Source organism: Balaenoptera acutorostrata, chromosome 7, assembly GCF_949987535.1.
Source record: "Balaenoptera acutorostrata chromosome 7, mBalAcu1.1, whole genome shotgun sequence".
NCBI classification, from domain to species: Eukaryota; Metazoa; Chordata; class Mammalia; order Artiodactyla; family Balaenopteridae; genus Balaenoptera; species Balaenoptera acutorostrata.
This window is the reverse complement of record NC_080070.1, coordinates 111,155,449-111,182,912: the sequence shown is the minus strand read 5'-3', so window position 1 is coordinate 111,182,912 and position 27,464 is coordinate 111,155,449. Positions and strand designations below refer to the sequence as shown.

General features: G+C 47.4%; 1 protein-coding gene across 6 annotated transcripts in view; it reads right to left on the bottom strand.

The window, feature by feature from the left end:
• Positions 1-27,464, bottom strand: part of VOPP1 (VOPP1 WW domain binding protein) — a 132,214-nt gene that overhangs the window by 34,518 nt on the left and 70,232 nt on the right. For all 6 annotated transcript variants that reach the window (XM_057550003.1, XM_057550004.1, XM_057550002.1 and 3 more), the window contains exon 2: positions 11,522-11,580. In XM_057550003.1, the coding sequence (XP_057405986.1) occupies positions 11,522-11,580 (59 nt within the window). The remainder of the gene's footprint in view (positions 1-11,521; positions 11,581-27,464) is intronic.

The following is a 27,464-nucleotide window of genomic DNA, read 5'->3' as shown; positions in this document are numbered from 1 at the left end:
AATTAATAGACCAAATGGGTTAGAAAGTGCTCATTTCCTTGCCATTTTAACTCTTGAACAGCTGCTGCCTCCAAGCCCAGCTGCCCCCGGAGCTGAGTGAGTGGACGAGGAAAGATGGCCTAGATGCTTTCCCATGACTGCTGACCTTTGCTGGCTCCAGATTTTGAAACTCTGCCCTTGTGTTTCTGGGGTAGAGGTTTCTCCTCTTCCCTCCTTTCAGTAAATTGCTGAGCATTTAATATCAGTTCTATTCAACTCTAACCTGGAAAACAAGAAACTTATCCTTCTATAGTTTGGGTTGATTAACCCTCAGGTTAAAAACTAAACGCTGGGGCTTCCCTGGTGGTGCAGTGGTTGAGAGTCTGCCTGCCAATGCAGGGGACACGGGTTCGAGTCTTGGTCTGGGAAGATCCCACATGCCACGGAGCAACTGGGCCCGTGAGCCACAACTACTGAGCCTGCGTGTCTGGAGCCTGTGCTCCGCAACAAGAGAGGCCGTGATAGTAAGAGGCCCGCGCACCGCAATGAAGAGTGGCCCCCACTTGCCACAACTAGAGAAAGCCCTCGCACAGAAATGAAGACCCAACACAGCCATAAATAAATAAATTAATTAATTAAAAAAAAAAAAAAACTAAACGCTGGTCAGTGAGGTAATACTGAAAATGAAAAACAGAAGTCCTCCTATGATCTTATAGAATTGAAACCCGATACTAGGTTTCACTTCACTGAAATAACACAAGTAAGGCACATATAAATGGCAAGATGAGCGTGGCCATGAGCTCCGGAAAGCAGACAGATTCCAGTCCCCATTAGCTCAAAAACCTAGAAACCTGGATTCAGGCTGACACCCGGCTGACTTTCTCAGCTTGACTTTTACTTGAGTTGGTTTAACTTTCCTTACCTGTTCAGAACTCTCAAATCTACGTTCCGTCCGTGGACCCTCCTGAGCTGCAGAAGCAAAGCCCCGCTGCCTGGCTGTTCGGCAAGAACTTCAAGTCGCCGTCCCCCTCTCCCCCTTCTGCGAAGCCCCTCGCTGAACCTGTTCTCTGCACCCTCTCTCACTGTCTGCCAAGCAGAGACCACTCTTCAGCCCCGCACTGATGCTTCTGAGATACACTCGAGCCCCACCGACTGGTTTCTCAGCCCATCTTCACTGAAAGAGTGAGACCCTCCACGCCGTGCCCTTCCGACACAGCTACCACCTCAGCTCCCGCCTCCACCTCCCAGCCCAGCGCTGCTCCAGCAGCCTTCCGAGAGGCCAAGCTGCTGCCGCCGCCTCGCTTTGTGCAGAAGCAAGTCGCAGCCCTCAGAAGGACGTTCCAGACCCTCCCCTCCTTACTCATCTCAGCCCCTGCCCTCGGCAAGGCAGCCTACACTCCAGCCCTGTGGTGCCCCACATACACTCTCACTAGAGCCTCCGAAACTGCTCCTCAGCCGTCAAAGATCAGCTCTGTGAGGTCTTCCTCAGCACCATCCCCTTGTCCTCCCCGCCACGCCAGGATCCTCCCTTTGCTGGGTCTCCAGCTCCGACCACGTACAATATCTGTTCACCGCTAAAGGCATCTACAGATCCGCCACCAGACCATGAGCTTGAGAGCAATCCTGTCTCATTCCTCCACGTAGAGCCCAGGTGCCTACCATGGTTCCCCGCACATCGTATGTGTTTGCCTTCAGCGGAAGGGATGTCGCAGCAGAAAGAGACTCCCTAGGATGAGACAACACGTGACTAACACGAACCCAGAGTACAAAGCGTCCTCTGATGACGGTGTTACACCCGGTGGGGCTGAGGATGGTCGAAAGCAGCTGCCCTCACACCCTGCTGGCCGATTATATCACGACAACGTTTGGGAAACTCACAGCATTTATCAAAACATGAAACAAGCATAACCTTTGCTTCAGCAATTCTATTTCTGCAAATCCATCTCACAACAAAATACGTTCTAGTACGTGTAGGAAGATGTTTACTGAGTACGGGGGCGTATCAGAATCCTTTCTCCAAACTCCGGGGACCAGATATGTGGAGACTGAGAACGGTCTGGATTCATGAATTATAAGATATGTAACCACGTGCTACATAACGTTACCAGCAGAAATCTGCACTGAAATACACAAAACATCTGTTAAAGTTCTCAAACAAGGAGGCCGTTAGCCTGAGGGGGCTCTGACAGCTGTGTTGCCTTTGGAAGCAAACTGAAACCTAAGGCAGAGTGGATTCCTGTGAGTGCCTCAAGTTGGGAAGGAAACCAATGACCAACAGCCAACAGGACTTTCCCAGACTAGGCAATCTCTTAAACTGTAGCCAATCAAATCACTTCCTTGTTTGAATCTCTACAAACATCTCGCCCCTGGCTCCTGGCGGTGGAATGCTCCTCATCACTGCCCAATTTGAACTGACGTTTCCTCAAATAAACTCTTGAAAATTTTAATATGCCTCAGTTTATATTTTAGCCCATCCTACTAAATGGAATTCTAAAAAGAATTTTAAAAGCCTCGTGTTGTCCAAATCCATTCCTGCTACCAAATATTTAAAAATTTGTTTTTGAGCACTGTCTCAGATTTTGGAATAACAGATAAGGAACTGCAGACCTTCAGTAGTAAAAACAAAACAAAAGTGGCACTACCTGAATGTACAATGATTATAACGGAATGTGTAAATGAACTGTGGTACCTCCCCAGGGAACACTCTGTCATTATGAAAAACAATGAGGTTGCTTTGTATACTGATTTAGAAGAAGATGTATAATATATAGTTTAGGGGAAAAAAATCCAGTTACAGAATATATAGAGAAACATGACATTTTAGAGGCTGTCTTAGTCTGTTCCGGCTGCTATAACAAAATACCACCGACTGGATGGCTTACAAACAACATAAACTTACTTCTCTCTGTTCTGGGGGCTGGGCGGTCCAAGATCAAGCTCAGGGTCGTGTTTCGGTGAGCGCCCCCTTCTGGTTCACAGCCTGTGTCCTCACATGGAGGATGGGGCAAGGGGGCCCTCTGGAGGTTCTTTTACGAGAGCACTAATCCCATTTACAAAGGCCCCACCCTCAGGACCTCAGCTCCTCCCAGAGGCCTTACTTCCTAATACTATCACCTTTGGGGGTCAGGACTCCACATGTGAATTTTGGGGGGACACAAATATTCAGACCACAACAGGAGTCTAGAGATCCGAAAGGGGGATTACGGTGAAACCTTTCTCCCTGTTCTAAGGACACGAAAATGCCCCCAACTTACACCAGAAGTCTTCAGTGAGAAGCCCAACAACAAGGAGTGAGGGAGAAGAAAAATTCTTCTTTAGAGTATCTGTCCCCAGACCAGACACCTCCCCCTCCCCAGGCTGCTACCAAAGGCTGTGCTCAGCTGCTTCACCAGCTGAAGCCCCCCTGCCCTGCCCCACCCCGCTGTCTACCCTGCACACACCTCAGGCTCCCCAAGCTGCTGGGGAGCTGGGCACAGAGGGCGCAGGGCACCAGGCCCCGGGTCACAACACAGCCTGCTACTGCTCGGGGGAACCTTGTGTCGCAGGGCCCCTGAACTGACCTTGGCACCAACCTCCTAGCTGGGTGCGGGCTCTGCAAAGCCTGAATCTGGGATCTTGATCTGACACCTGCAAAACTTCACCCATTCACACCATTAATTATTCACAGCAGAGAAATGAACCCAGAAAGACAAGATAAACCAGGGTAATGTGAGTACTTTGAAAGAAGCTTCAACACTCCAATGGGAAACTTGGGCACAGGGCCTGAAAATGGCCTGGTCGAAATCGATAGCCAGAGAAGAGCAGGGCTGGAAGGAACGGCCCTTCCTAGGGCTGCAGGAGATGGGCCTGAGGCCCACCTCTGTGTCTCTACTCCCAGGGTTGGTACACGCTCGCTCCCGCCCCCGCAGCGGTGGTGTGCACGTAGCAGGTACTCAACAAAGTACACACATCAGGGTCATCAGTGCATGACCCTGATGTGTGTCCTCACTAACCGTTTCGTGCATCCTATCTTTCTTTTATGTATCTGACCAAAGTGCTTTCCATCCATCTGTTCCCTTTCGCTCTCTCCTTTGAGCTGGGCAGCTGGGGATTCCCTCACGTCTCAGTGGAGATGATTAAGACAAGTGTCCCCACGTTCTCTCCTTCAGTGGTACTTAGAGCTGAACCAAAAACTAGAATAAGTGAGCAAACACAACACCCAGGACCCGAATGCCCTGCAGCTCTGTTCCATCCACGTGGTGGCCAGAGTGTGACCCAGTCACACAAAAAGACCCCTGAAGACACTGTGGGCCCCGGTGGATGCTTAGCATCTCCTGCTGTCAATTACTTCATCTGTAAAACTAGGCAGGGAGGGTCTTAAGATTTCTTTAGTATTCCAAGAGAATACAGGTAAATCAAGGACCCCCTTTGGGTCCTTTCCCACTGGCCAGCTCTACAGAGTGCCACTGGTTCATCTTGTTTTTAAATCACTGGTGTCTAGTTAAGAAGACCCAACCCATTTCTAACCTACCCTCAATTTTCTGGAAGGAATTACCAGATCCAATTCTATTCATAAAGAACAGGACACATGTACATCTAAATCACCAGCCTTCTCTGGCTTGTTTAAAATCAAATGAAAACAGTCATGGTTTAAATAAGCATCCATGTACCTGACTGCCACGAAGCCCCAGTCCAGCACCTAATAAGACATCTCAGGAACCTCACAGTCTGGAGCAGTGAGTGGTCACAGGCTCCCAGATCCATTCCACCATCTGACTGTGTGATTAACATCTCCTCCCCACTGTTGTGTCAATACTAAGACCTGCAGAAGAAAGATGACTCACTGCTTAGAAAGGAAATGTTAGGTGATTGCTTTGTACTTGGCAAGCAGATTGGACCCTTAATGAGCTAAAATCCATCTCATATCTGTACCTTTGTCTGCTACAACACATAAGCCTGCTTGGTCGTTCACTGTTTGTTCTCTATGCTCTACATTACTCTGCACAGACAGCCAGAGGGTGTCACAGAATTAAGCAGTATGAGACCTTGGAGATTATCTAGCCCGGGAAGTTGGGGCCCAGAAAGGTTAGGAGATTTGACCAAGATCACAGAGCAACCTAATGGCAGAGCAGGACTACAGGTCTCTTGACATTAGGTCCCTAGAACAATTTCCATCCCTGAAGAATGACAGTGAGTCACTCTTTCCTTCCCCAACCCTGCTCGAGGCCGCCACGTGTGAGTTAGTAAACGAGTACCGCGTGCTTCCCATGTGCCTGGCAGCGCGTCAGCACAGAAGACAGAACTTGTGCCCTCAACGAACCCCCAGTCTAGGGAGGAAACAATGGATGTTTTACTTCAGCAACAGCAAGTCCGAGGATGGAGCGTGGTACCAAAGGACGAGAAGGACACAGGTCCCTCAGCTGAAACGGAGGGAAAAGAAGGGAGGGGAGGAGAGAGGGGCCACCCTCAAAAGCTCTCGGAAGAGTATACATGTAGCGTGCCCAGAAAAGTCCACTGCACGCAGTAAGCACTCAGTGAATGTCAGCTGTCATTATTCTTAGTCTTTGTATTATGATTAATTCCCTCACAGTTTCCTCACCGCAGTGGAGGGCTCCGCCTCAGCTACAGTCTGGGAAAACTCAGGGACGCACTCGGCTCTGTCTTGGTCCGAGGGAGACACGGAAGCATGGGTGGCTCCTGGTGAGTGCTGGCAGGTGTGCCAGGGCAGTGAGGTCCGTCCACCACCGTGAACTTCGGAGAAGGCCCTGAGGTCCTTGGGCCCCATACTTGGAGACTCACACGAGTCCAGGCGGCCGACACGGACTCAGCACCCTCCGCCTTCCACCTGGTTCTGCCTCCCACCTCTGCCCTTGGACACTCACGTCCTTCCGCGGACGGCGGCGGTGGGCAAGCGAGCCTCGGGGCTACAGATCTCAGCAGAAAGCGTGACATTTCTCGTCGACAGAGAGACACTGCAACTGATCTGAGAGGCCCCCTCTGCCCACAAGGGCATCGACTGTGGCCGTGGTGGTCCACCAGGGCCCCTCTGGACACTGGAGACAAGCGGAGGGGCCCTCCCAGAGTCACCAGGAGCGTACCCAACAGTGAGACAGCTTCGCGCAGCCCTCCTGCCCCTCTCTGGGGCAGCAGTGCCCACATCTAAAGTCAGGGGCCCCATCTGGTCACCTCTGGACACAGACCCACTGACCCTCTCCAAGCCACCAGGAAACTGCAAATATCAGTGATGATTACAGACACTAGGGACGCGCAGGGCAGTATCTACCCTCTCAGAAACTGAACGTGGTAGTGACCATGACCACAGCCACGTGACCCCGAGAACCAAGGCCTAGAGGCCAAGGGATCTGCTGGCGAGAGCAGCTGAACCAGAGCCAGCCCCGTGCCCCATGCCTGCCCTGCTGCACACGCAGGAGCGGAGATCGGGGTGCACCTCTGAGCAGGACAGGCGCTCCCGCCAGCCGCCAGGGCATCGAAGTGCTCCAGGATGTGACACTGCACTGGGATGCTTCCCTGACAACTGCCACCTTGGTCTGCAGTGCCCTCTGGACTCTGAAGAAACAGGAAGGAAGCCAGGCCCTGCAGACGTGTGCAGCCCTGCGCGGCCAGCGGCAAGGGCTCCTCAGCAGGCCCGTCCCCATCTGCTCACCTCGCCCGCCCCTGCAGCAGACAGAGGGGCTGAATGAGCAAGTCCTCAGCCCAAGAACAACTCAAGTCGAGAATGAAAGCAAAGGGACGGGACTGGTGAGGCCACGTGACCTCCTTGCTATTTTTAAATCACACTGTTGCTAAGAGGACGTATCTAGTAAGCCCAGAACCAAAGCACAAAAAAGGTACATTTTAGGACTTCCCTGGTGGTGCAGTGGTTGAGAATCTGCCTGCTAATGCAGGGGACACGGATTCGAGCCCTGGTCTGGGAAGATCCCACATGCCGTGGAGCAACTAGGCCCGTGAGCCACAACTACTGAGCCTGCGCTTCTGGAGCCTGTGCTCCGTAACAAAAGAGGCCACGACAGTGAGAGGCCTGCGCACCGCAGTGAAGAGTGGTCCCCGCTTGCTGCAACTAGAGAAAGCCCTCGCACAGAAATGAAGACCCAACACAGCCATAAATAAATAAATAAATAAATAAATAAATAAATAAATAAAAAGACAAATAAGAAAATTTTTAAAATAAAGCTGTGGGCCTTGCCTTCATGGGACTCACAATAAAGAAGATAAAACCAGCCAAGTATCATGGAAACCTGTTTACAGTTGGCTAAGGATTTGAACTTTGTTCCTGATGTTTTTAAGTAGGAGAGTGACACAAAATTTTCAGTAATTTAGAAAGAAGTGAGAACTTGACGGGAGAAGAGAATGAAAGGAGGTCCATTATAAAGTCATCTAGAGCATCACTGGAATTCCTATCAAAATTCCAACGACATTTTTACAGAAATAGAAAAAACAATCCTAAAATTTGTATGGAATCACAAAAGACCTTGAATAGCCAAAGCAACCCTGAAAAGAACTAAGCTGGAGGTATCACACTCCCTGACTTCAGATTATACAACAAAGCTACAGTAATAAAACAGTTTGGTACTGACATGAATATAGACACACTAACCAATGGAACAGAATAAAAAGCCCAGAAATAAACCCTAGCATAAATGGTCAACTAATATTTAACACGAGAGCCAAAAGCATCCAATGGGGAAAGATAGTCTCTTTAACAAATAGCACTGGGAAAACTGAAGAAACACATGCAGAAAAATGAAACTGAACCCCTATCTTACACCACTCACAAAAATTAACTTGAAATGGATCTAAAACTCCTAGAAGAAACTATAGGGAAGAAACTCCTCAACACTGGTCTTGGCAATGACTTTGGACATGACACCAAAAGCACAAAAACAAAAACACAAAAAACAAAAGGGACTACATCAAACTAAAAAACTTCTGTTCAGCAGAAGAAACACTCAACAAAATGAAAAGGCAGTCTACTGAATGGAAGAAAATATTTGCAAACCATATATCAGATAAGGGGTTAATATCTAAAACATACAAGGAACTCATATAACTCAACAGCAAAAAAACCAAATAATCCAATTAAAAAATGGGCAGAGGAACTGAACAGATCATTTTCCAAAGAAGACACAGAAATAGCCAACAGGTACATGAAAATGTGCTCAAACATCACAAATCGTCAGGGAAATGCAAACCAAAACCACACAGAGGTATCACCTCACACCTGTTAGAATGGCTGTCATCAAAAAGACAAGATAAGTGTCGGTGTGGAAAAAATGTGAACCCTGTGCACTGTTGGTAGGAATGTAAACTGGTACAGCCACTATGGAGAACAGTAAAAAATTAAAAATAGAGCTGCCAATTCTACTTCTGGGTGTATATGCAAAGGAAATGGAAACAAGATCTCGAAGAGGTATCTGCAATCCTATGGTTCATTGTAGCATCATTCACAATAGCCAAGACATGGAAACAACCTGTCTGTCAATGGATGAATGGATAAAGACGATCTGGTACATATATACACAATGGAATTTTATTCTGTCCTGAGAAAGAGGGAAATCCTGCCATTTGCAACAACATAGATGGACTTTGAGGGCATTATGCTAAGCGAAATAAGACAGAGAAAGATAAATAGTGTATGATCTCACTTATATGTAGAATCTAAAAAAAAAGAACTCTTAGAAAAAGAGGTTAGGACTTCCCTGGTGGCGCAGTGGTTAAGAATCCACCTGCCAATGCAGGGGACATGGGTTCGAGCCCTGGTCCGGGAAGATCCCACATAAAGCGGAGCAACTAAGCCTGTGCGCCACAACTACTGAGCCTGCGTTCTAGAGCCCGCGAGCCACAACTACTGAGCCTGAGTGTCACAACTACTGAAGCCCGTGTGCCTAGAGCCCGTGCTCCGCAAGGAGAAGCCCACGCACCGCAATGAAGAGTAGCCCCTGCTCGCCACAGCTAGAGAAAGCCCGTGCGCAGCAATGAAGACCCAATGCAGCCAAAAATAAATAAATAAATAAATAAATAAATAAATAAATAAATAAATTTAAAAAAAAAAAGAAAAAGAGGGTAGAATGGTGGTTACCAGGGACTGGGGCGGGGGGTGTGGAATGAGGAGACGTGTTAAGGTGTACAAACTTCCAGTTATAAGATAAATAAGTAGTTCTGGGGCTCTAATGCACAGCATGGTGATTATAGTTAATAATACTTTATTATATACTTTAAAGTTACTAAAAGAGTACATCTTAAATGTTCTCATCACCAAAAAAATATAATATGTGATGTGATGTAGGTGTTAGCTAACGCTATGGTGGTAATCATTTTGTAATACATAAGTGTATCAAATCATCATGTTATATACCTTAAACCTATACAATGTTATATGCCAATTATAGCTCAATTAACACTGGGCGGGGGGAGTTTATACAGTGCTTCAGATGAGCATTGACAGAGGTATGGACTCAGGTAAAGGCAGTGGGAACAGAGAGGAGAGGAAAAGAAAGATCAGAGCGGCTAGGGGGTTAAGTGACATAAATTCATGTAAGGGACGTAAAACAGTGCCTAGCCTATATTAAGTGCTCAATGAATGTCACCTTTGTTACTTTTATACTGAGCTTCAGTACTCTAAAAGCAGAGTGACTTTACTTTTTAATTTTTAGCACCCTTCCCCTCACTATCAGCAGAGAAGAGAGGTGAAAGGAATCCAAACCAGCAGGTCTGAGTGACAAAACAGGGCTTGTCTCTGTATTTTCTGTCAATGCAAAAAAAAAACACTTTCAAAGTATGTAGTGAATAAATAAATGTATGAAGGAACAAACGAGCAAGTAAGTACAAGAACAGCAAGGACCTCTGACTACCAACCTCTGAAAAACCAGGAAACGGTTCCTCAGCTGATCTACAAAACAGCTGGAGAAAGAGCACAAAGGAAGACACGGTTGATCCACACCTGCGTAAGAAGTTGAATCAAGAACTAAAGCTTCCCAAGGAAAACCCACTGTACTAAGAACCAAATTTTTCATCTCCCTGTTATCCCACAACCATTTTTCTTCAACCTGACAACTCTGTAATTAGAACCGAAGCCCCTTTGCTGCTGCTTTACCTTCCAAGTGGATTTTGTCTTTCTGCAGTTGCAGGGGATTTCTGCCAGGACTCCCACCATGTAGGGCAGTAAGGACTCCTGCTTGTTGATACGAAACCAAGGCTGGAAAACTGCCCATTTCCCTGTGCTTCGTCCCCATTCACAGCCCAGCAACCTTCCCCAACTACACTGGTCTCTCTGAGATTAAAAACTCCCGAAGAATGCCAGGTAAGAAAAACATACGTCTTGGCCAATTAAGAACTAATCTTCTTTGCTACTATGTGTACTATTTCCTGTCCAATCTCCCTATATACTAGAAAAGAGAGTGTTTCTGCTATAACACAATTATATGCATTACTGAAATTTCTCATGTTTCACAAAATTCAATACAAGAGTTTTTGGGAAAAATTAATTTGGCTCATTCCACTCAAAACTTACGGAACTTCAAAACACTATCAAAAATAATAATTAATAATCTAGAGAGTTAATCTGGCCACCTAGGCAGGTGGCTCAGCAGAGCTAGTGGCTAACACAGCAGATATTAAAAATACAGAAAAAAAATAGGGAGAAAATACGGCAATGCTTTAATAAGAGTAATATTGGCGGGGCTTCCCTGGTGGCGCAGTGGTTGAGAATCTGCCTGCCGATGCAGGGGACACGGGTTCGAGCCCTGGTCCGGGAGAATCCCACATGCCGCGGAGCAACTGGGCCCGTGAGCCACAACTACTGAGCCTGTGCGTCTGGAGCCTGTGCTCCACAACAAGAGAGGCTGCGACAGTGAGAGGCCCGCGCACCGCAATGAAGAGTGGCCCCCACTTGCCGCAACTAGAGAAAGCCCTCACACAGAAACGAAGACCCAACATAGCAATCAATCAATCAATCAATCAATAAATCTTTAAAAAAAAAAAAAAAGGAGTAATATTGGCAGGTGCTGAGGGCACAGGAAGAGGCATAATCTGCCCTGAGCCAAGAGCCATACAAGGCTGACTGCACCTGCCTGGGGAGGGGCCAGGCTGGGTGACCCTTGTGATCACCGTCATCTCTCTCTCTCTCTCTCTCTCTCACAGTCACAGCAGCCGAGCTAAGTACTTTGTCCTGTCCTGCTCAAGTTCAAAATTCTTTCCCACTACCTTTGCTCCCTTTGCCTAGGAAGATTTGTATAAACCGGCATAACTCTGGCCTTGTTCAGACATTTTGCCCTTTGTGACCAATCATGTACAAGCTAACACGCCTCACAGAACAGAGCACCCGGAATTCCACGCTGTCCTCAGAGCAGCTGGTCTGGGCAGGGAAAGCATCCTTAGGGAGGTCGCCCGCTCACTGCAGGGCGGAGGCAGGTGAAACCAGGGGTGGAGGCCTCGTGAGGCTGGGCATGCCCCATCCCATAACCAGTCCTGTGACCTACGAAAGAAATAATTCCCAGAGAAAGATGTGACCACAGAATCAAACCAACAGAGAAGTGCAAATACTTACATATAATAGGTTGGATAGAGTCCTTCAAAATACCAGCAATGCTTTTTGGCCTCTGTGCACTGGAAATAGAAGAAAAGCTTTGTCAGTGAAAAGTAGTTTGCGTATTGTTGAGAAGATCCCACGAAAAGAAACAAGGAAGGATGAGTGAATGCAACTTAAAGTGTGAGAAGCAGGGGTTGGGGGGACAATGAACTAGAGGGCGATCCACCCCCAACATGACTTGTTATTTCTTCAAAATTTTTAAAAGAGAAGAAAACATAGGAAAACATCTATTTCCCTATAATTTTTCTAGCTTTTCATAGCTCTAAATACAAGGGGGTGGGGGGACTTCCCTGGTGGTCCAATGGCTAAGACTCCGCACTCCCAATGCAGGGGCCCTGGGTTCGATCCCTGGTCAGGGAACTAGATCCCACATGCCGCAAGTAAGAGTTCGCATGCCGCAACTAAAGACCCAGCAGGCTGCAACGAAGATCCCGTGTGCCGCAGCTAAGACCCAGCCCAGCCAAATAAATAAATAAATAAATAAATGGGGATGAATAATTCATTAAAAATGCAGATTAAAAACAATCCATTCTTAAAAATGCACATGGTATGATACTTCAAATATCTAAAGAATGATAGAAGTAAATTATTACAAAGATTTCCCCCAATTTTTGGTTTTGAAAGACATTTCCCAGAGTCTTAACATTTCTAGACCTTTATATTTCAGAATACAGCTGACCCTCGAACAACGCGGAGGTTCGGGGCACCCACTGTCCACACAGTTGAAAATTCACGTAGAACTTTGGTCAGCCCTCCGTCCCCACAGATCGTGTAGAGCTGTCGTATTTACCACGGAAAACAATTCAGGTATAAGTGGATCCATGCAGTTCAAAGCTACGTTGTTCTAGGGTCCACTGTCTTCCAAAAGCCATATTCAAGTCATTGATTCCCCAGTGGGCACCTATGTCTGCCAGACTCTGTGAGGCAGAACTGACCTGACGCATCCGTGGGGGCCCTGCCCTTGCTCATTCCCAGGGAGGAGAAGGACGGAAGAGGGGGACAAGGAGGGACTTCCCTGTGCTTTCCAAGGAAGTTGATGCTGAACTTTCTGGAGGGGAGGGCAGGGCAGAGCAGGTGCGATGCCACCCTGGAGGCTCCAGTATCTCAAACACCTGACAAGTTAGAGGAAGCCAGTGGCACCAACTCCAAGCGAGAGCTCCAAGCAGAAACGCTCTGACCTAGCTGAGCAAGGCTCTTCTAAAACTACTCACTCATGCCATCACTTTAAAAATACACAACTTTCTGGGCTTCCCTGGTGGCGCAGTGGTTGAGAATCTGCCTGCTAATGCAGGGGACACGGGTTCGAGCCCTGGTCTGGGAAGATCCCACATGCCACGGAGCAGCTGGGCCCGTGAGCCACAATTGCTGAGCCTGCGCGTCTGGAGCCTGTGCCCCGCGACGGGAGGGGCCGCGATAGAGAAAGGCCCGCGCACCGCGATGAAGAGCGGTCCCCGCACCGCGATGAAGAGTGGCCCCCGCTTGCCGCAACTGGAGAAAGCCCTCGCACGAACCGAAGACCCAACACAGCCAAAAATAAAATAAATAAATAAATAAATAAATAAGAAAATCCTTTAAAAAAAAAAAAAAAAAAATACACAACTTCCTACCTCCATGATCCACGTTCATGGGCCCCTACCAGCAGGAAAAGGCACAGTGAAGACAAAGCTTTCTTTGGGTGAGGCAGGGACGAACTGTCTTGTCCAGCCCCTACCCCCGCGGGTGTATGGTGATGCCCTCCTCCCTCAGTCTGCCTGACAGCTGTAGAAGTTCAGACACAGACGCCAAATCTACTGCAGAATGCCAAGGGAGAGGTGAGTTCAAATGTTATGCGTTGGACTTCCCTGGTGGCGCAGTGGTGAAGAATCCACCTGCTAATGCAGGGGAGATGGGTTCGAGCCCTGGTCCGGGAAGATCCCACATGCCGCAGAGCAACTAAGCCCATGCGCCACAACTACTGAGCCTGCGCTCTAGAGCCCGCGAGCCACAACTACTGAAGCCCGCACACCTAGAGCCCGTGCTCGGCAACAAGAGAAGCCACGACAATGAGAAGCCCAGGCACCACAACAAAGAGTAGACCCCGCTCACCGCAACTAGAGAAAGCCCACGTGCAGCAACGAAGACCCAACACAGCCAAATAAATAAATTAATTTTAAAAAAAAGTTATGTGTTATGCTGGCTAAATTAGATGAGTTATGAAAAGAGCATGAAACATGGGATTTTTAAAAAATATATATGCTTTAAGACACTCAGAAGCACATTCAGGCAGCCTGAAGTGACCCGGTTTTATTAATGGAAAATGGGTTTAATTTAGACTACGTTAGCTCTTGTCCAGTTCAAGAAATGAAGTTCAGACAGCTGAAGAAATCAATTTATTTTGGCAAGGAAGAGCAATTTCAGGTGTCTGCCCTAAATTACAACTCATTTCACTAGAGTCTTCTACGATAAACTGAGAAACTGGGTCTTATTTCCCTTTTAAACTGAGCTGCCTAGAAGTTAAGTTCTTGAAATTTGCTAATATCCAGGCAACTTCTTCACTACTTTTGGACGCTGGACTTTTACAACAGCTTTCCTGTAAGGAATGTCGATACTGTAGCAACACGTGTATCTGGTGCCTCACAAAAGTTAACACATTATTATATCATTTGACAGCTGGATAAGAAGAAGAACACAAGTCACATTTCACTAATCAACCGAAAAACACTGAATGAGGACTGGGGAGCTCTGATCCTTCCCATCGCTGAGCCTCTCCTCCAGTAAACGCTGGTTAACTGCACACCGGGATCAAAGTCGGTTTGCACAGCATCCGAGAGGCCTCGTGTTAAAAATGGAGATTAGGTTCCACAGGCAGGAAGTGCAGAGGGAGATTCCTGCTGGAAGCCACCCAGGATGGAGAGCCGGTTCCTGCCAAGTGAAAATCCACCAGCAGAGCCACAGTTATTAGCCTACTGATTCCAATTTCCAAATCAGCATAAACACCAGGATTCAGGGCGGAGCCAGACAGCTGGAACTTCGCAGATGTGGTCAAAATGGGAGTTTGTAAAGGATGAGTGAGGGGGGGCTTTCCAGAATACTCCCCAACAATGCTGGGCTGTCAGAGGCAACCCCACAGGCAGGCAGATGGCAGCATGGGGAAAAGCAGACAGAGGCACTGTGCCAGGTTCCACGGCACAGGGGCCAGGACGAATCCACCCCACAGAGGAAGGATGGATTAAAGCCTAGAAAACTGGGTTCCAATCCTGACTGCCCCTCACCAGCCATATGGCCAGTTAGTCAGGATCTCAGCTTCCTTACTTCTAAAACAGGACAGATCGGGGCTCTGTGCCCACCTAGAGGGGTGGGATAGGGAGCGTGGGAAGCAGACGCAAGAGGGAGGAGATATGGGGATGTATGTATATGTACAGCTGATTCACTTTGTTATACAGCAGAAACTAACACACCATTGTAAAGCAATTATACTCCAATAAAGATGTTATAAAAAAATAAAAAATAAATATAACAGGACAGACACTCCTCCCTGCGGAATGTATAAGACGGCTTTATGAAGTAACTGAGACTGAATATATCTAAATGCCTGGCCAGACCGGGGTACAGCTCACTAAATCCCACAGCCACTTAGCAACTCTATCCCAAAATGCGCACCCTGAAGCCAGCTTTCTCAATTCTCCAGAACAAATGACTTCTAAGGCTCATTTTTCCCGTGATCGTCTATCATTTAAGCAGAAGCCATGCTTCCGAACCTCTTGAGAGCAAAGATTCTAAATATGTAATACCTTACATTTTGGAAAACTCTGTGGTATGCAGTTTTCCAAAATCTCCCTAAAAACAATAAGGCCCTCTCCAAAAAGACTTTGAAAAGTAAATACGGGGGGGGGAAAAATCAATTTCAGGGTTTCACGTCTACCCCTAAAAGTAGCTCTATGCATTCTGCAAAGATACTACCGTGATGTCTCAAAAACTGACCATCTACTGAAACAGAAAATACACTTGGTAGGAGAGGTCAGGTCGGCTACTTTGTGTCACTGATTGGGCGCCCACAATAGCCAGGATGCTCTACCAGGTTCCGGGCAAACGGCAGGCCTTCAAAGAGCTCATGATGTGTCTAGTGGAAGCACTAATAGTACAACCATCTCCTTCTTGAAGAGAGTGTAAAGAGTAGCAACATACAATTTATAAACTACTAACAAAGCAGAATCTGTGGAATTGTGAGAGAACATCTACTGTCAGAAGCAATCCAAGTGAGGGAATCTAAGCTTTAAACTGGAAAGGCTTGTAAGACATCTGTACTCAGGAAAGAATCCCGGTGGTCTGTTATTGAAGGACTAGGATATCTATAAATGTAGTTAAGCCCTCCTAAGTATAGTTATCCATAGTTAGCCAAGATCTAAATAAGTCCCAAAGAACAAATCCTTGCTAATCCCAAATAACCATCCTCATATTGACATAAATTATTCTACATCTATCTCTACTGCCTATAGGAAGAACCAGGATGCCACTGTTTAATAAAATAGTACATCCTTTTTCTATGCCAAGTTCAAAGAATAGCTGTACCACAATTCTGACCGACTCTGAGAGTAGTGAATCCGCCTGTGACTTTGGGACACGTGGTAGTCAAGAACAAAGTCGAAGGGATTCAAAGCACTGAGGATTTTATCTAAATCCTACCCCTCCTCCTTCTGTTCAGTGGCGGTTTATGTGGGATCTTTAAATGAATAGCAAACTGGCAAACGAGGGCTTCACTAACAGAACTAATCCCACCCACACCTGGAAAGTAAGGATCCTTATTTTACTTATTGTGGTAATAACTTTAGCCAGTCTGTCCGGGGGCCAATAAGCCTACAATTTGCTGTGAAATGGTGGGAAGGCCCCAGGAGAAATCAGGCCGACGACTCTCTCCGTGCTGTGCTGGGACAAGGTGCTGCTTTCACATTCGTCAAAAGCTGAACTCAGGGCTTCCCTGGTGGCGCAGTGGTTGAGAATCCGCCTGCTAATGCAGGGGACACGGGTTCAAGCCCTGGTCTGGGAAGATCCCACATGCCGCGGAGCAACTGGGCCCGTGAGCCGCAATTGCTGAGCCTGCGCGTCTGGAGCCTGTGCTCTGCAACAAGAGAGGCCGCGACAGTGAGAGGCCCGCGCACCGCGATGAAGAGTGGCCCCCACTTGCCGCAACTAGAGAAAGCCCTCGCACAGAAACGAAGACCCAACACAGCCATAAATAAATAAATAAAATTTTAAAAACACCAATAACGAATAATAAAACCACGCAAAAAAAAAAAAAAAGAATTTATGGAGGGAGTGACAGTTAATTATCTCAAGGTCTCTGAACTTCAAATAACAAATAGGAATGATCATGCTTTAAATTCCTGTATTGGAATTTTAATCAATTCCCTAAGTGTTTATTACTTAATCCTTGGGCTTCTGGACATTCATTTTTTTCAGGAACACATTTCCAACGAACCTTGGTTTTTTTGTGTTTGTTTTTGTTGTGTTGTTGTTGTTGTTTTTAGAAATAAGAGTATGAGGTTGCTCATAAACATCGTTTATTAAAGGGAAAAAAGCAGAGAAACTCAAGAAAACAGAAATAAAAAATCTTCCAGTGTCTTACAGAAGAAACCACATCAGGAATTCATATGTGGCCAGCAAATAACCAACAGAGATGTAGCACTATCTACTAATATCCTGAAGATTCTAGGGTCATGGAGACTATAAGACATAAGTAGTCCCAGCTGCATATCCCTGGGAAAATTCTGTGAACTCTCATAACTTACTCTAAATAAAGTCTCTTTGCTTTATCTGCTTTGGTTTTTCATAAAAGAATGACAGGAGAGCAGATTTCCTCAAGTTCAATTAGATCACCAAAATTAAAAGGAAAATAGAGGAAAGTATTCAAATAGAATAAGATTAATGCCCTTAAACAATAAAGAGCTTATATAATTCAATAAGAAAGGATAAAAATCCCAATAGGAAAAAAATAAAAGTAATAGAAATGAGAATTCTTCAGAGAAGAAACACAAAAGGTCAATAAACCTATTTCAAAAGATGTAGTTCATTAGTAATCAAATAAATGTAAATTATAATAGTATGGATTTATATATCAAATTATTTAATGAAAAAGAAAAAGACCTAGTATCTACAGTTGATGAGGGCATGAAGAAAAATACATATCACGTAATACTGTTGGGAGTATAAATGTAATGTCTCAGGAGGACAATTTTTCAATATATGTCAAAAAACCTTTGAAATGTACATAACTTAAACAGGGTTATTAACATTTATCCCAAGGAAATAATATTAACAACTGTGAAAAAATATTATTAATAAAAATTGGAAATAACCAAAATTTTCAGAATATGGGTTTGGCTAACAATATTATAACACATCCAAAAGACATTGTAGAGAAGCATACAATAGCACAGGAATAGTTTGCTAAGAAAAATAAAGTCAGTAAAATAGTATATCTAAGATAGTATATTTTTGTTATAAATCATAGGAGAGAGAAAATAATATGAAAAGATACATTTCAAAATACTGGTGATAAATGTCACTTTAAAAAGCAGATCATTTGCAGTCCAATAAAGAATATGAGAGTGGATATAAAGAGATATTGAAATTGAGGAAATATAATTGGTTGACAAAAGTGAACATTATCCAACTAGGAATTAAATAAAAAGTAACAGATAAACAAAGTTTGTGAAAAAGAATATACAAGCCTAGAGGGGGTTACTGAAAAAATACTCACGTAGTCAGTAATTAAAACCGTATTTATAAAAATTTTAACATCATGGAAAATGCTCATTTTATGCAGTCAGTCTTAAACACATTACATATACTTGATTTTAACAATGTAAAAATAAATATTAATGTATATTCATAGGAAAAAGAATGGGGCTATATATAAGCTTAACTTTATAGTGTTATTTTTGGACAGTGTGATTTCTTTGGGGTTACTTTACAAATGTCTCTCTGTTGAGTCTTAAGTTCCTCTAACAATAATCAGAAGCTGTTGTGGTAACAGCGGGCACATAACCCTAAATTAGTGCAAAAGACAGCATCCCCTGAAGCACTCAAAACAGGCATGCAGGCGCTCCTGTTCACCTGAACACAAGAGTTCTGAAAACCACGTTATTTTTTTAATTAAAAATAGAAAGCGTAATTTATGAGACTGTCATGTCATCCAAGTTCTAGCTCAACATGAGGTTTAATTTATATACCACTGTGTTGGAAAACCCACACTCCTCCTGTGCTTCTCACACACGATGACCACACTCACAACACGTCTGACGCCCGATGTGTGTGGGCTTCCCCCTCACCAAGCAATGCTCCGACACCAGCCGGGGGTCCTACAATTCAACTCCATCTGACACTACCTGGAGACAGCGTCAGAGCCCACAGGTTAAGGGCTCAGTCCCCCAAGACTGCCCTACTCCCCTCCCCTCTCAGACACCAATCGCAAGTCCAGGTTGTCACCTGTGCTTCTGACCAACCAGCTATAGATTGGTGGTTCCCACGACCCACTCCTTGGGTTCCGTTAGTTTGCTAGAGCAGCTCACAGAACTCAGGGAAACATTTTACTCACTAGATCACTGGTGTATTGTGAAGGGATATAACTCAGGAGCAGCCAGATGCAAGCAACGCATAGGGCAAGGTATGGGGGAAGGGAAGGGCACAGTTTCCATGTTCTCTGTGCACCGCTCTTCCCGAATCTCCACGTGCTCACCCTGGAAGCCTGTGAACCCCATCCTTTTGGGGTTTTATGGAGGCTTCACTACACAGGCATGATGAAATCATTGGCCATTGGTAAACAGATTCAATCTCCCGCTCTTGTCCCTTCCCCTGGAGATCTGGGGGTGGACTGAAAGTTCCAATACCCTAATCACATGGCTGGTTCCCCTGGAAGCAGCCCCCATCCTTAGACTACCTACGGGCTTTCCAAAAGTCACTCCCTTAACCTAACAACAGACACCTTTACAGGGATATATATTTCTCGCTATAAGTCACAAAATCACAGCCATAAAAGTCACTCATTTTCTTTCTTTTGTTTTCTTTTGGGGGGCCTGAGCTGCACAGCTTGTGGGATCTTAGTTCCCTGACCAGGGATTGAACCCAGACCCTCGGCAGTGAAAGCATGGAGTCCTAACCACTGGACCGCCAGGGAATTCCTAAAAGTCACCCATTTCAGTGCACAGTTTGCTGAGTTTTAGAAGTTTACGCAGCTGTGCATTCAATACCACAATCAAGTTTTAGAACATTTCCATCCCCCGCAAAAGTTCTCTCATTTCCTTCTGCAGTCAAGCCCAGCTCCCACTGCAGCCCAGGCAACACTAACCAATTCTCTATCTCTATAGCTCTGCCTTTTCTACAAGGTTCAAGTAAATAAGAATCATACAACTTATAGTCTTTTATGTCTGCATATGTCCATCAATGTTGCATTTATCAGCAGTTCACTCCTTTTTTTTTTTTTAGTTCACTCCTTTTCAGTGCTAAATAGTATTCTATTGAATGGATACACCACAATTTGTTTATCCATTCATTTGGGTTGTTTCCTCATTTTGGCTACTATGAATAAGGCTGCTACGAACATTTAAATGCAGGTCTTTGTGTGAACATGTGTCTTCATTTCTTGGGCAGATACCTAGGAGTGGAATTGTTGGGTCATGTGGCAACCCTACATTTAACTTTTTGAGGAGCCTCCTGTTTTCCAAGCAGCCGCACTATTTTACATTCCCACCAGCAACGTATGAGGTTCCAGTTTCTCCACATTAATCATCTGGTATTGTACTGGTATCCCACTGTGGTTTTAACTGGCATTTCCCTAATAATGAGGTAGAGCATCTTTTCACACCAGCTCAATTGTAAGGTAAAAATAGCAGCCGCCATTTATGGAGAACCTATTATCCTCCAGGGGCTTTTCATATGAAATCTCATTCAACAGCGTAACAACCCTGGGAATTAAGTAGCTTATGTACTTACAGATGAGTAAACTAAGTATCGGAGAGGTGAATTAACTTGGCCAAGGTAACACAAGAAGCAAGCAGAAAGCTGGGTTTGAATGAGGTCAGTCGGTTTCTAACGTCTGTGCACTTTCTCTGGCAGCGTATAGACGTTGCCGTTTCCTGTGCCACAATAATCCATAATCTCATTCTTTGGGATGTCGGACACATCTCTCACAAGGAGTCGGAATGAGATTTATTTTAGGCATCATTTCACTGTCTAGAAGAAAACTAAAATGACAATTGAAACTACATGGAAGAGCCCGCCTCCATCTCCTTTTACGGGTTATAAGGGATTATACTTCAGCTATCTCAACTACCACTTACTGCATCTCTGAGAGCAAAATCAAAACAAAGGTGCTCAGAATGGCTGACCTGCCATGAACAACCACAAACCAAGGGGCCCCAAAGCCCGTCTTAGAGGCAAACCACAAAACCACCCCTCGTGCCCTTAGAAGAGAGTTCTTAGCTACTATAAATACTCAGAGGTGCAACTTTGGGGCACAAAACAACATGAAATGAATGCATGGGCTGCAGCCAAAAGGGTTTATGTGACAAATTTTCCAAATGCCCCAAAACATAATTCATTCAGAAACTGACGACTAGGAGATTTAATTAGAATGATCTGAAAGCAGTGATAACAGATGGAAACAGCAGTGCTACTGTTATTTGCTGGCAACAAACGAATATAATCAACCTTGGTTATGGGCTCAATTCCAACAAAAGCACTAAAGAAAGACCAGACTCTCCCTAAGGGCCTAATCCAGGAAAGGCACCCCTTTCAATGGCACTGCCCAGAGCTCAAGAGCTGCAAGGCCAACAGAGCAGCTCTGCAACCGCGGGGCCGGGGGGCAGGGGACACGCTGCTTTAATGACCTCATGGGCAGTGAGTGAGAATGTGAGAAAGGTCTGCTGTTTCCAACCACATCACACAGTCCCCCCAAACGGGATAACAGATATATACTGGGCCTAAGTCCTTACCAGCAGACCCAAAACTTTAACCACCAGACAGAGGAGAAAATAGCAACTTCTCAACTTGTGTGGAGAGGAATGCCTAGAAAGATTAGTAACCGCAGCAGCTTTGAGAGCGAAAATGCCAAAAAGAGTAGATAAGGATTCCCTAACTTAGGTTGTGTACTGCCCTCCCTATTCGATTTATATTTTGGAAGGAACGTGTGTCGGATTGTGTGATGACAGATTGGTTTCTAGAAGTCTGGCTTCTAACTGTAAGGAGGACAAGAGAGTGAAAAGCGCTGAGATTTGACGCGGCCCGCCGCGGTCAGAGGCGATGTGACCCACCCTTCACCCTGGGGCCGGAACCTGCGGCCCTTTGCTTGTGCCCCCAAGTCCCGTCCTGTGCCCTGTTCTTCCTGCGGCTGCGACTTACCAGGTGCATCCCCATGCCGACCCCACGGCAGCTGCCACTCCTCCTTCAGGTCTCAACTTAAACGTGAAGTTCCTCCTAGATCTGAATCTACCTGGGAGGACTCTGCTGAACTGACCGCCCCAGCGCCGTCTGAGCCCCATGCGGGCAGCTCCTGGACTCTCCTCTCTCCGGGAAATGCACAACGAGCGCAGTGCTTGGCGTTACCCGCTGTCACCACCCAAACAGGAGGGCAGGGACACGTCGGCATGACCTCACACTTGGCCCTTGCAGGCATACAGTGCATAATATATGAGTTTAAAAAGTGAAAAGAGGGGGCTTCCCTGGTGGCGCAGTGGTTGAGAGTCCGCCTGCCAATGCAGGGGACACGGGTTCGAGCCCTGGTCTGGGAGGATCCCACATGCCGCGGAGCGGCTGGGCCCGTGAGCCACAACTACTGAGCCTGCGCGTCTGGAGCCTGTGCTCCGCAACGGGAGAGGCCGCGATAGTGAGAGGCCCGCGCACTGTGATGAAGTGGCCCCCGCTCGCTGCAACTGGAGAAAGCCCTCGCACAGAAACGAAGACCCAACACAGCCATAAATAAATAAATAAATAAATAAAATTAAAAAAAAAAAAAAGTGAAAAGAAATATGCCCTGAAACAGTCCAGGGCACGTAGTGTGAACGACCTGCTTGCCCACATCTGACAGCGGCTACACTCAACTGATCTCATGGGGACATCACCCTCTTGATGCTCTGTTTTGGGTGCTGCCTCACCTTTTCTCCTACTGAGGAAGTGGGCTGGGGTGGGCTGGGGGAAAACACCCACAGGGAGAAGGACAGCAGAACTCAGGTCAAAAAGGAAAGCAATTCTTTAAGTATCGTAGACAGCCATGGCTTTCCGCCCAATGCAGCATATTTCTGGAAGAATGTCAGCAAACTTTTTATAGCTCTGTCTCCTAGCTCTGTCAGCTATCAGTTCTAATAGCTGTCACTGTGTCCTGCTTTTTAAAATCTGTGACGGAGATTGTTTTGTATGGCTTTTTTTTTTCCCTTAAGGGAACGGGGGATGGAGAGAGAAGAGGAAGACCATCTGGTGGTAAAAAAGCAAATGCAAGCAGATGACAAATTCCACTGGTGGACTCAGCTTCAATTCTCATGCAATTTTCTCCTCTGCAGTCCTGGCAAGGACAAGGTCCTGCAACGGTTACCTGCAGCACGTGCGGATTCTACCCCCGGGGCGGGCAGCTGTTTGGGAGGCTGGGGCTGCCCACAGCCTCACGCTGCATCTCTGCCTCCGTCTGTCATTCAGAGTCCGATGTTCAGGATTGCCCCCAACTGGCTTTCTGCTTCTGAGTTTGCTCTGCAGTTTCCCCAAGTCTGCTCTCAAGTCCCCCACGTCTCTCCAGTGCGGCCCACTTGCAGGTGTCCAGAGCACAACACAGGCCAGAATACAACGCTGTGCAGGGTTCTCTCCTGAGCCGGGGACCTTTCTCCACCTGCCGCCTGGCACCCCGACCCCGTGCCTGCTGGAACCTCACGCTAGCATCCCAGCAGAGCCTCCACCGCCTCTGGCCCCTCGGGCTCCTAGCTGGGAACAGCAGCACCGCCCAAGACAGCACTCCAGCCGGCCAGGGCCAGCTCCTCCGCACCCACCTGGTCAGCGAGCCTGGTCTGGGGCCGGGAGATGAAGAGCGAGCGTGTGTGAGCTTGCCCGTGGTACAGGAGGGGATGAGGAAGACGAGGAGAGGCAGGCGGAGACCAGCGGGGACAGGAGAGCGGGGCCCCAGGCTGGGCAGGCTCCTGCATCCTCAACAGCCCGCATGACCTCCTGCACCCCGGGAGGCCAGGCTCGGGGCGCTGCTGGCACTGCACCTGTCTTCCTCCCTTCTCACGAGACTTCACAAGGCTCAGGTGGCTACCCAGGGCTCCGCAGAGGACGACCCAGAGGGAAGGAGAGCAAGCACACCAACTCCCTGCTTGCGGTTCCCCGGTGGATCCCCATTCATTGCACGTTTCTTTCTTTTCTTTTTTCCTGGAGGTCACAAAACCCTTCCTTCTGAATATAATTTGATCCCGGACAGGGCTGCATATATATCCTAGACAGAACAAGCAAAAGTGGTGGGGCTCAGAGAGCCTGGCCTGTACCGGTTTCCCTAGAAACCCTGAAAATGCCTCACTGACAGATTAAACTCCAGACAAGCAGGGAAGGTCCTGGCCACGGCCCCCAGCCCGCTAGACCTCCAATCTCTGCCACTCCACAGCCACCTTCCACCCCCTGCCGTCCACCTGCCTCTAGATGGCAAGCTCCTGAGGGCAAGTCTAGATCTTCTTCATCTCCACCTGCAATGCTCTTCCCTGCAGTTCCCATGGTTTGGGGCCAGGCTCAGTGTCGCGTGGATGAAAATTTCCTGAACTTTCAGAAAAAGAGATGTTAGTTTTCTCCTTGGGGCTCTAAATTTTACTAAAATCATTAGCACAGAAAGTTTCATCTGCATTATCTTATCTGGTCCTAAAAGTGTTGTATGAATGGGCCGGCTGCTGAGGCTGGAGGCGTGCTTAGCGTGGGGTGGGCTGTCCCATGCTGTGATGGGGGGGGGACTGTCCCTCTTACATCAGGTAGCGCGTGGTGCCCACCCGGCAGCCGGTATGAGGCTGTCTCCAAGTGCCTGTGTGCTTTCCGTGTGAGGCCCACTCTTTCACACCCCTGCCCACCCACTGCTGGGGTGCTCCCCTCCCGCAGACCAGGCGCCTCGGGAGTTTAGGGGTCCTGTCACATCCGCCCTGTGACCGCCAGTGTCTGGCCCAGCGCAGGGGCTCAGGAAACGCTTCTGTGGAAATGCTCACGTATCCTCCTCCTCCTCCTCTGCCTGCTCAAAAGTTTTAATTTGATTTGGCTAAACACACCGCAGTTTGGACCCCGGCCCTGCTCACTTCCCAGTTAACACCGAGGCAACGACCCTCAGCGCAGCGAGGACAGACAACTTGAAAGCCCAACGTGCCGTGAGGGCTGCTGAGGGAACAAAGAGGGACGAGATCCCGGCGCGTCTCCTAAAGAAGGGCAAGAGTGATGGGAAAGCACGGGACATGGGCAGGACTGAAGAGTAAGACTGACGTGAAAACAAAACACCGTTAGTGGAGGACACTGGCCGGGGTGCTGGGGAGAGTGACGCCAGGGCAGCAGTTCTGACGACTGTCGGGCAGGGCGTCAGCAGCAGGAAAGGCACGCTTCCCCCCAACCCCATCCCAGGTCAATGCAGGTACACCGCGCTGCTCCCCGCAAGACGGGAAATGCACTCGAACTCCCCAGAACTCACACAGAAAGGGAACAGAATAGAATTCGTACAGTGTGAAATCCACAGCTCTTGCAGCAGAACTGGGGACGAAGGCAGGAGAACTGGGGGCAGAACTGGATTTAAAGTTGTGTCTAAGAAGTTGGGAGGGTTTAATAGAAACTCCAAGTAGTCAGAAACTTGTGGAGGGAGGGGACTGGCCATTTTCTGACAGTCGACCGAATGTCGATGGTGAGTCAAAGACGTTTCAACCTAACCCTGTCTAATTCCCTGACAGGGAAGGGCTGTCAGGACCCTCTTCCGGAGCCAGCTGGACCCGTGGGGAGAAAGGCTGCTCCCCCATAGGCAATCTGTGTGCCCTGAGCACCCACAGTGCTCAGCAGAGCCGTGAAAGACGAGCCACTCACCTCTCTCAAGCCTCTCTAAGGCGAGGCAGCTAGCTCAGCTCGCACTCTCGCTCGCACATCATTCCTGAGGATGCTTTCACTATGCGAAAATCGAGGGACTTCCCTGGTGGTCCAGTGGCTAAGACTCGGCACTCCCAATGCAGCGGGCCTGGGTTCGATCCCTGGTCAGGGAACTAGATCCCACACGATGCAACTAAGAGTTAGCGTGCCGCAACTAAAGATCCCACGGGCCGCAACTAAAGATCCCACATGCCGCAACTAAAGATACCACGTGCGGGAACGAAGATCCCACGTGCCGCAACTAAGACCCGGTACAGCCAAATAAATAAATAAATAAATATTTAAAAAGAAAGAAAATCGACATGAACCAAACCCAGCAGGGAAGAGCGGTCAGGCCATCTGCTTTTGAGCAAGTAGAGGCATACTGTAAGTCAGACAAAGTAACCTCACGTTCGAGTTTTGGGGAAGATAAGGTACAACATCTGAACAACACTCTTCTTTCTGAGAAGAGATGCCCAAACTTTGCGCCAGGCTTCAGCAAACTCAACCATCAGCCCTACGACCACCTGAATGAATAAGGATATCCTGTGTTCAGTTCAGCATCACACTGGGTGCCAGGAAAGACACAGAGCAAAGAAGCACAGTCAGTGGCTGGCCCACAGTCACCTGCCATCGACAGGCCACACGAACGAAACCAATTACAGATCGACCATAAATAAAACACTGACTCCACTCATATCCTCATCCGTTAAATGCAGATAATAACATCTCCCTCGCTGAGGGTATTATAATCTATGAGCTAATATGTGTAAAAGCATGAAAATGGGACTGCCACCCTTTCCCTGGCCATCAAGAAACAACCACCTTCCTGTATCTTCCAGGTCTTCTCCAACTGCTCCAAACCATTTAACGAAACTCCAACTCCCAAACTATCCACAAAAGTCCATCCTCCCAAAACCCACTTAGTAAGTGCTAGTAAGTTCTGACTGCCACGCCAGGTACTGGGGGTGGGGGAGCAGGGGTTAGATGGACCAGGGCCATCTCCTGTCTACACCCTTCGTTTCTTTTGCTAGCTCTTCACAAGCCAACGAGGAGGTCGAGAGCTCTGCTTGGAAAACTGCAGGTCCGAGCAGGGAGGCTCGCACAGCCAGACGCAATCGCCCAACCCCTGTCCGGCTCAGTCAGGCCAAGCTACCCCCTGCCACGTCCCCACACGCCCGGACCCTGGGCTTCAAGACACCTGTCCTCACCAGCTGACATGGCAGAGAACTTTTACCGCTGATCCACTCCGCAGACTGTATCTCCATCTAACTGTGAAAGTGCTTCTAGAAGAGGAAACGTTGCGAAGTCTACTCCTGTAGACCAGAGAGAGTAGGTGCTGCTCACCAGTTCTGCCCCCGTGCTCTCCGCACTCGGGACAGCTACCTGTGTCCTGCTTGGGCCTGCATTCTCTAACCAAGCTACTTCCTCCAGCCTGTCTGCAAATCTAGGCAAAGATTTAGCCAAGGGTCCTTCCAGCCTCCAAAGTATTACAAAGACGCAAAGTGTTAAGTTCAGCACCCCAAAACAGACAATACGTTTGGGTCCTTTTCTAACTTAATGCTCCAGTATCTTCTCAAAAACAAAATCTGAATACAAGTCTCTCCTACCAGGCCACACCCAAACCATAAATAACAAATCAGCCTATGATCCAAAGCCTCATGATTCCACGGCCCGGCTGAGAATCACTGTAAACCAGGACCTTTCATGGTTTAAGGGCAAACATAATAATCCATTAATGTAAACTTGCAGAAGAGCAAAAGATAGACACTTGCCCAAGAGTTTCATGGGGCACTGTGTGTAATAACAAAAA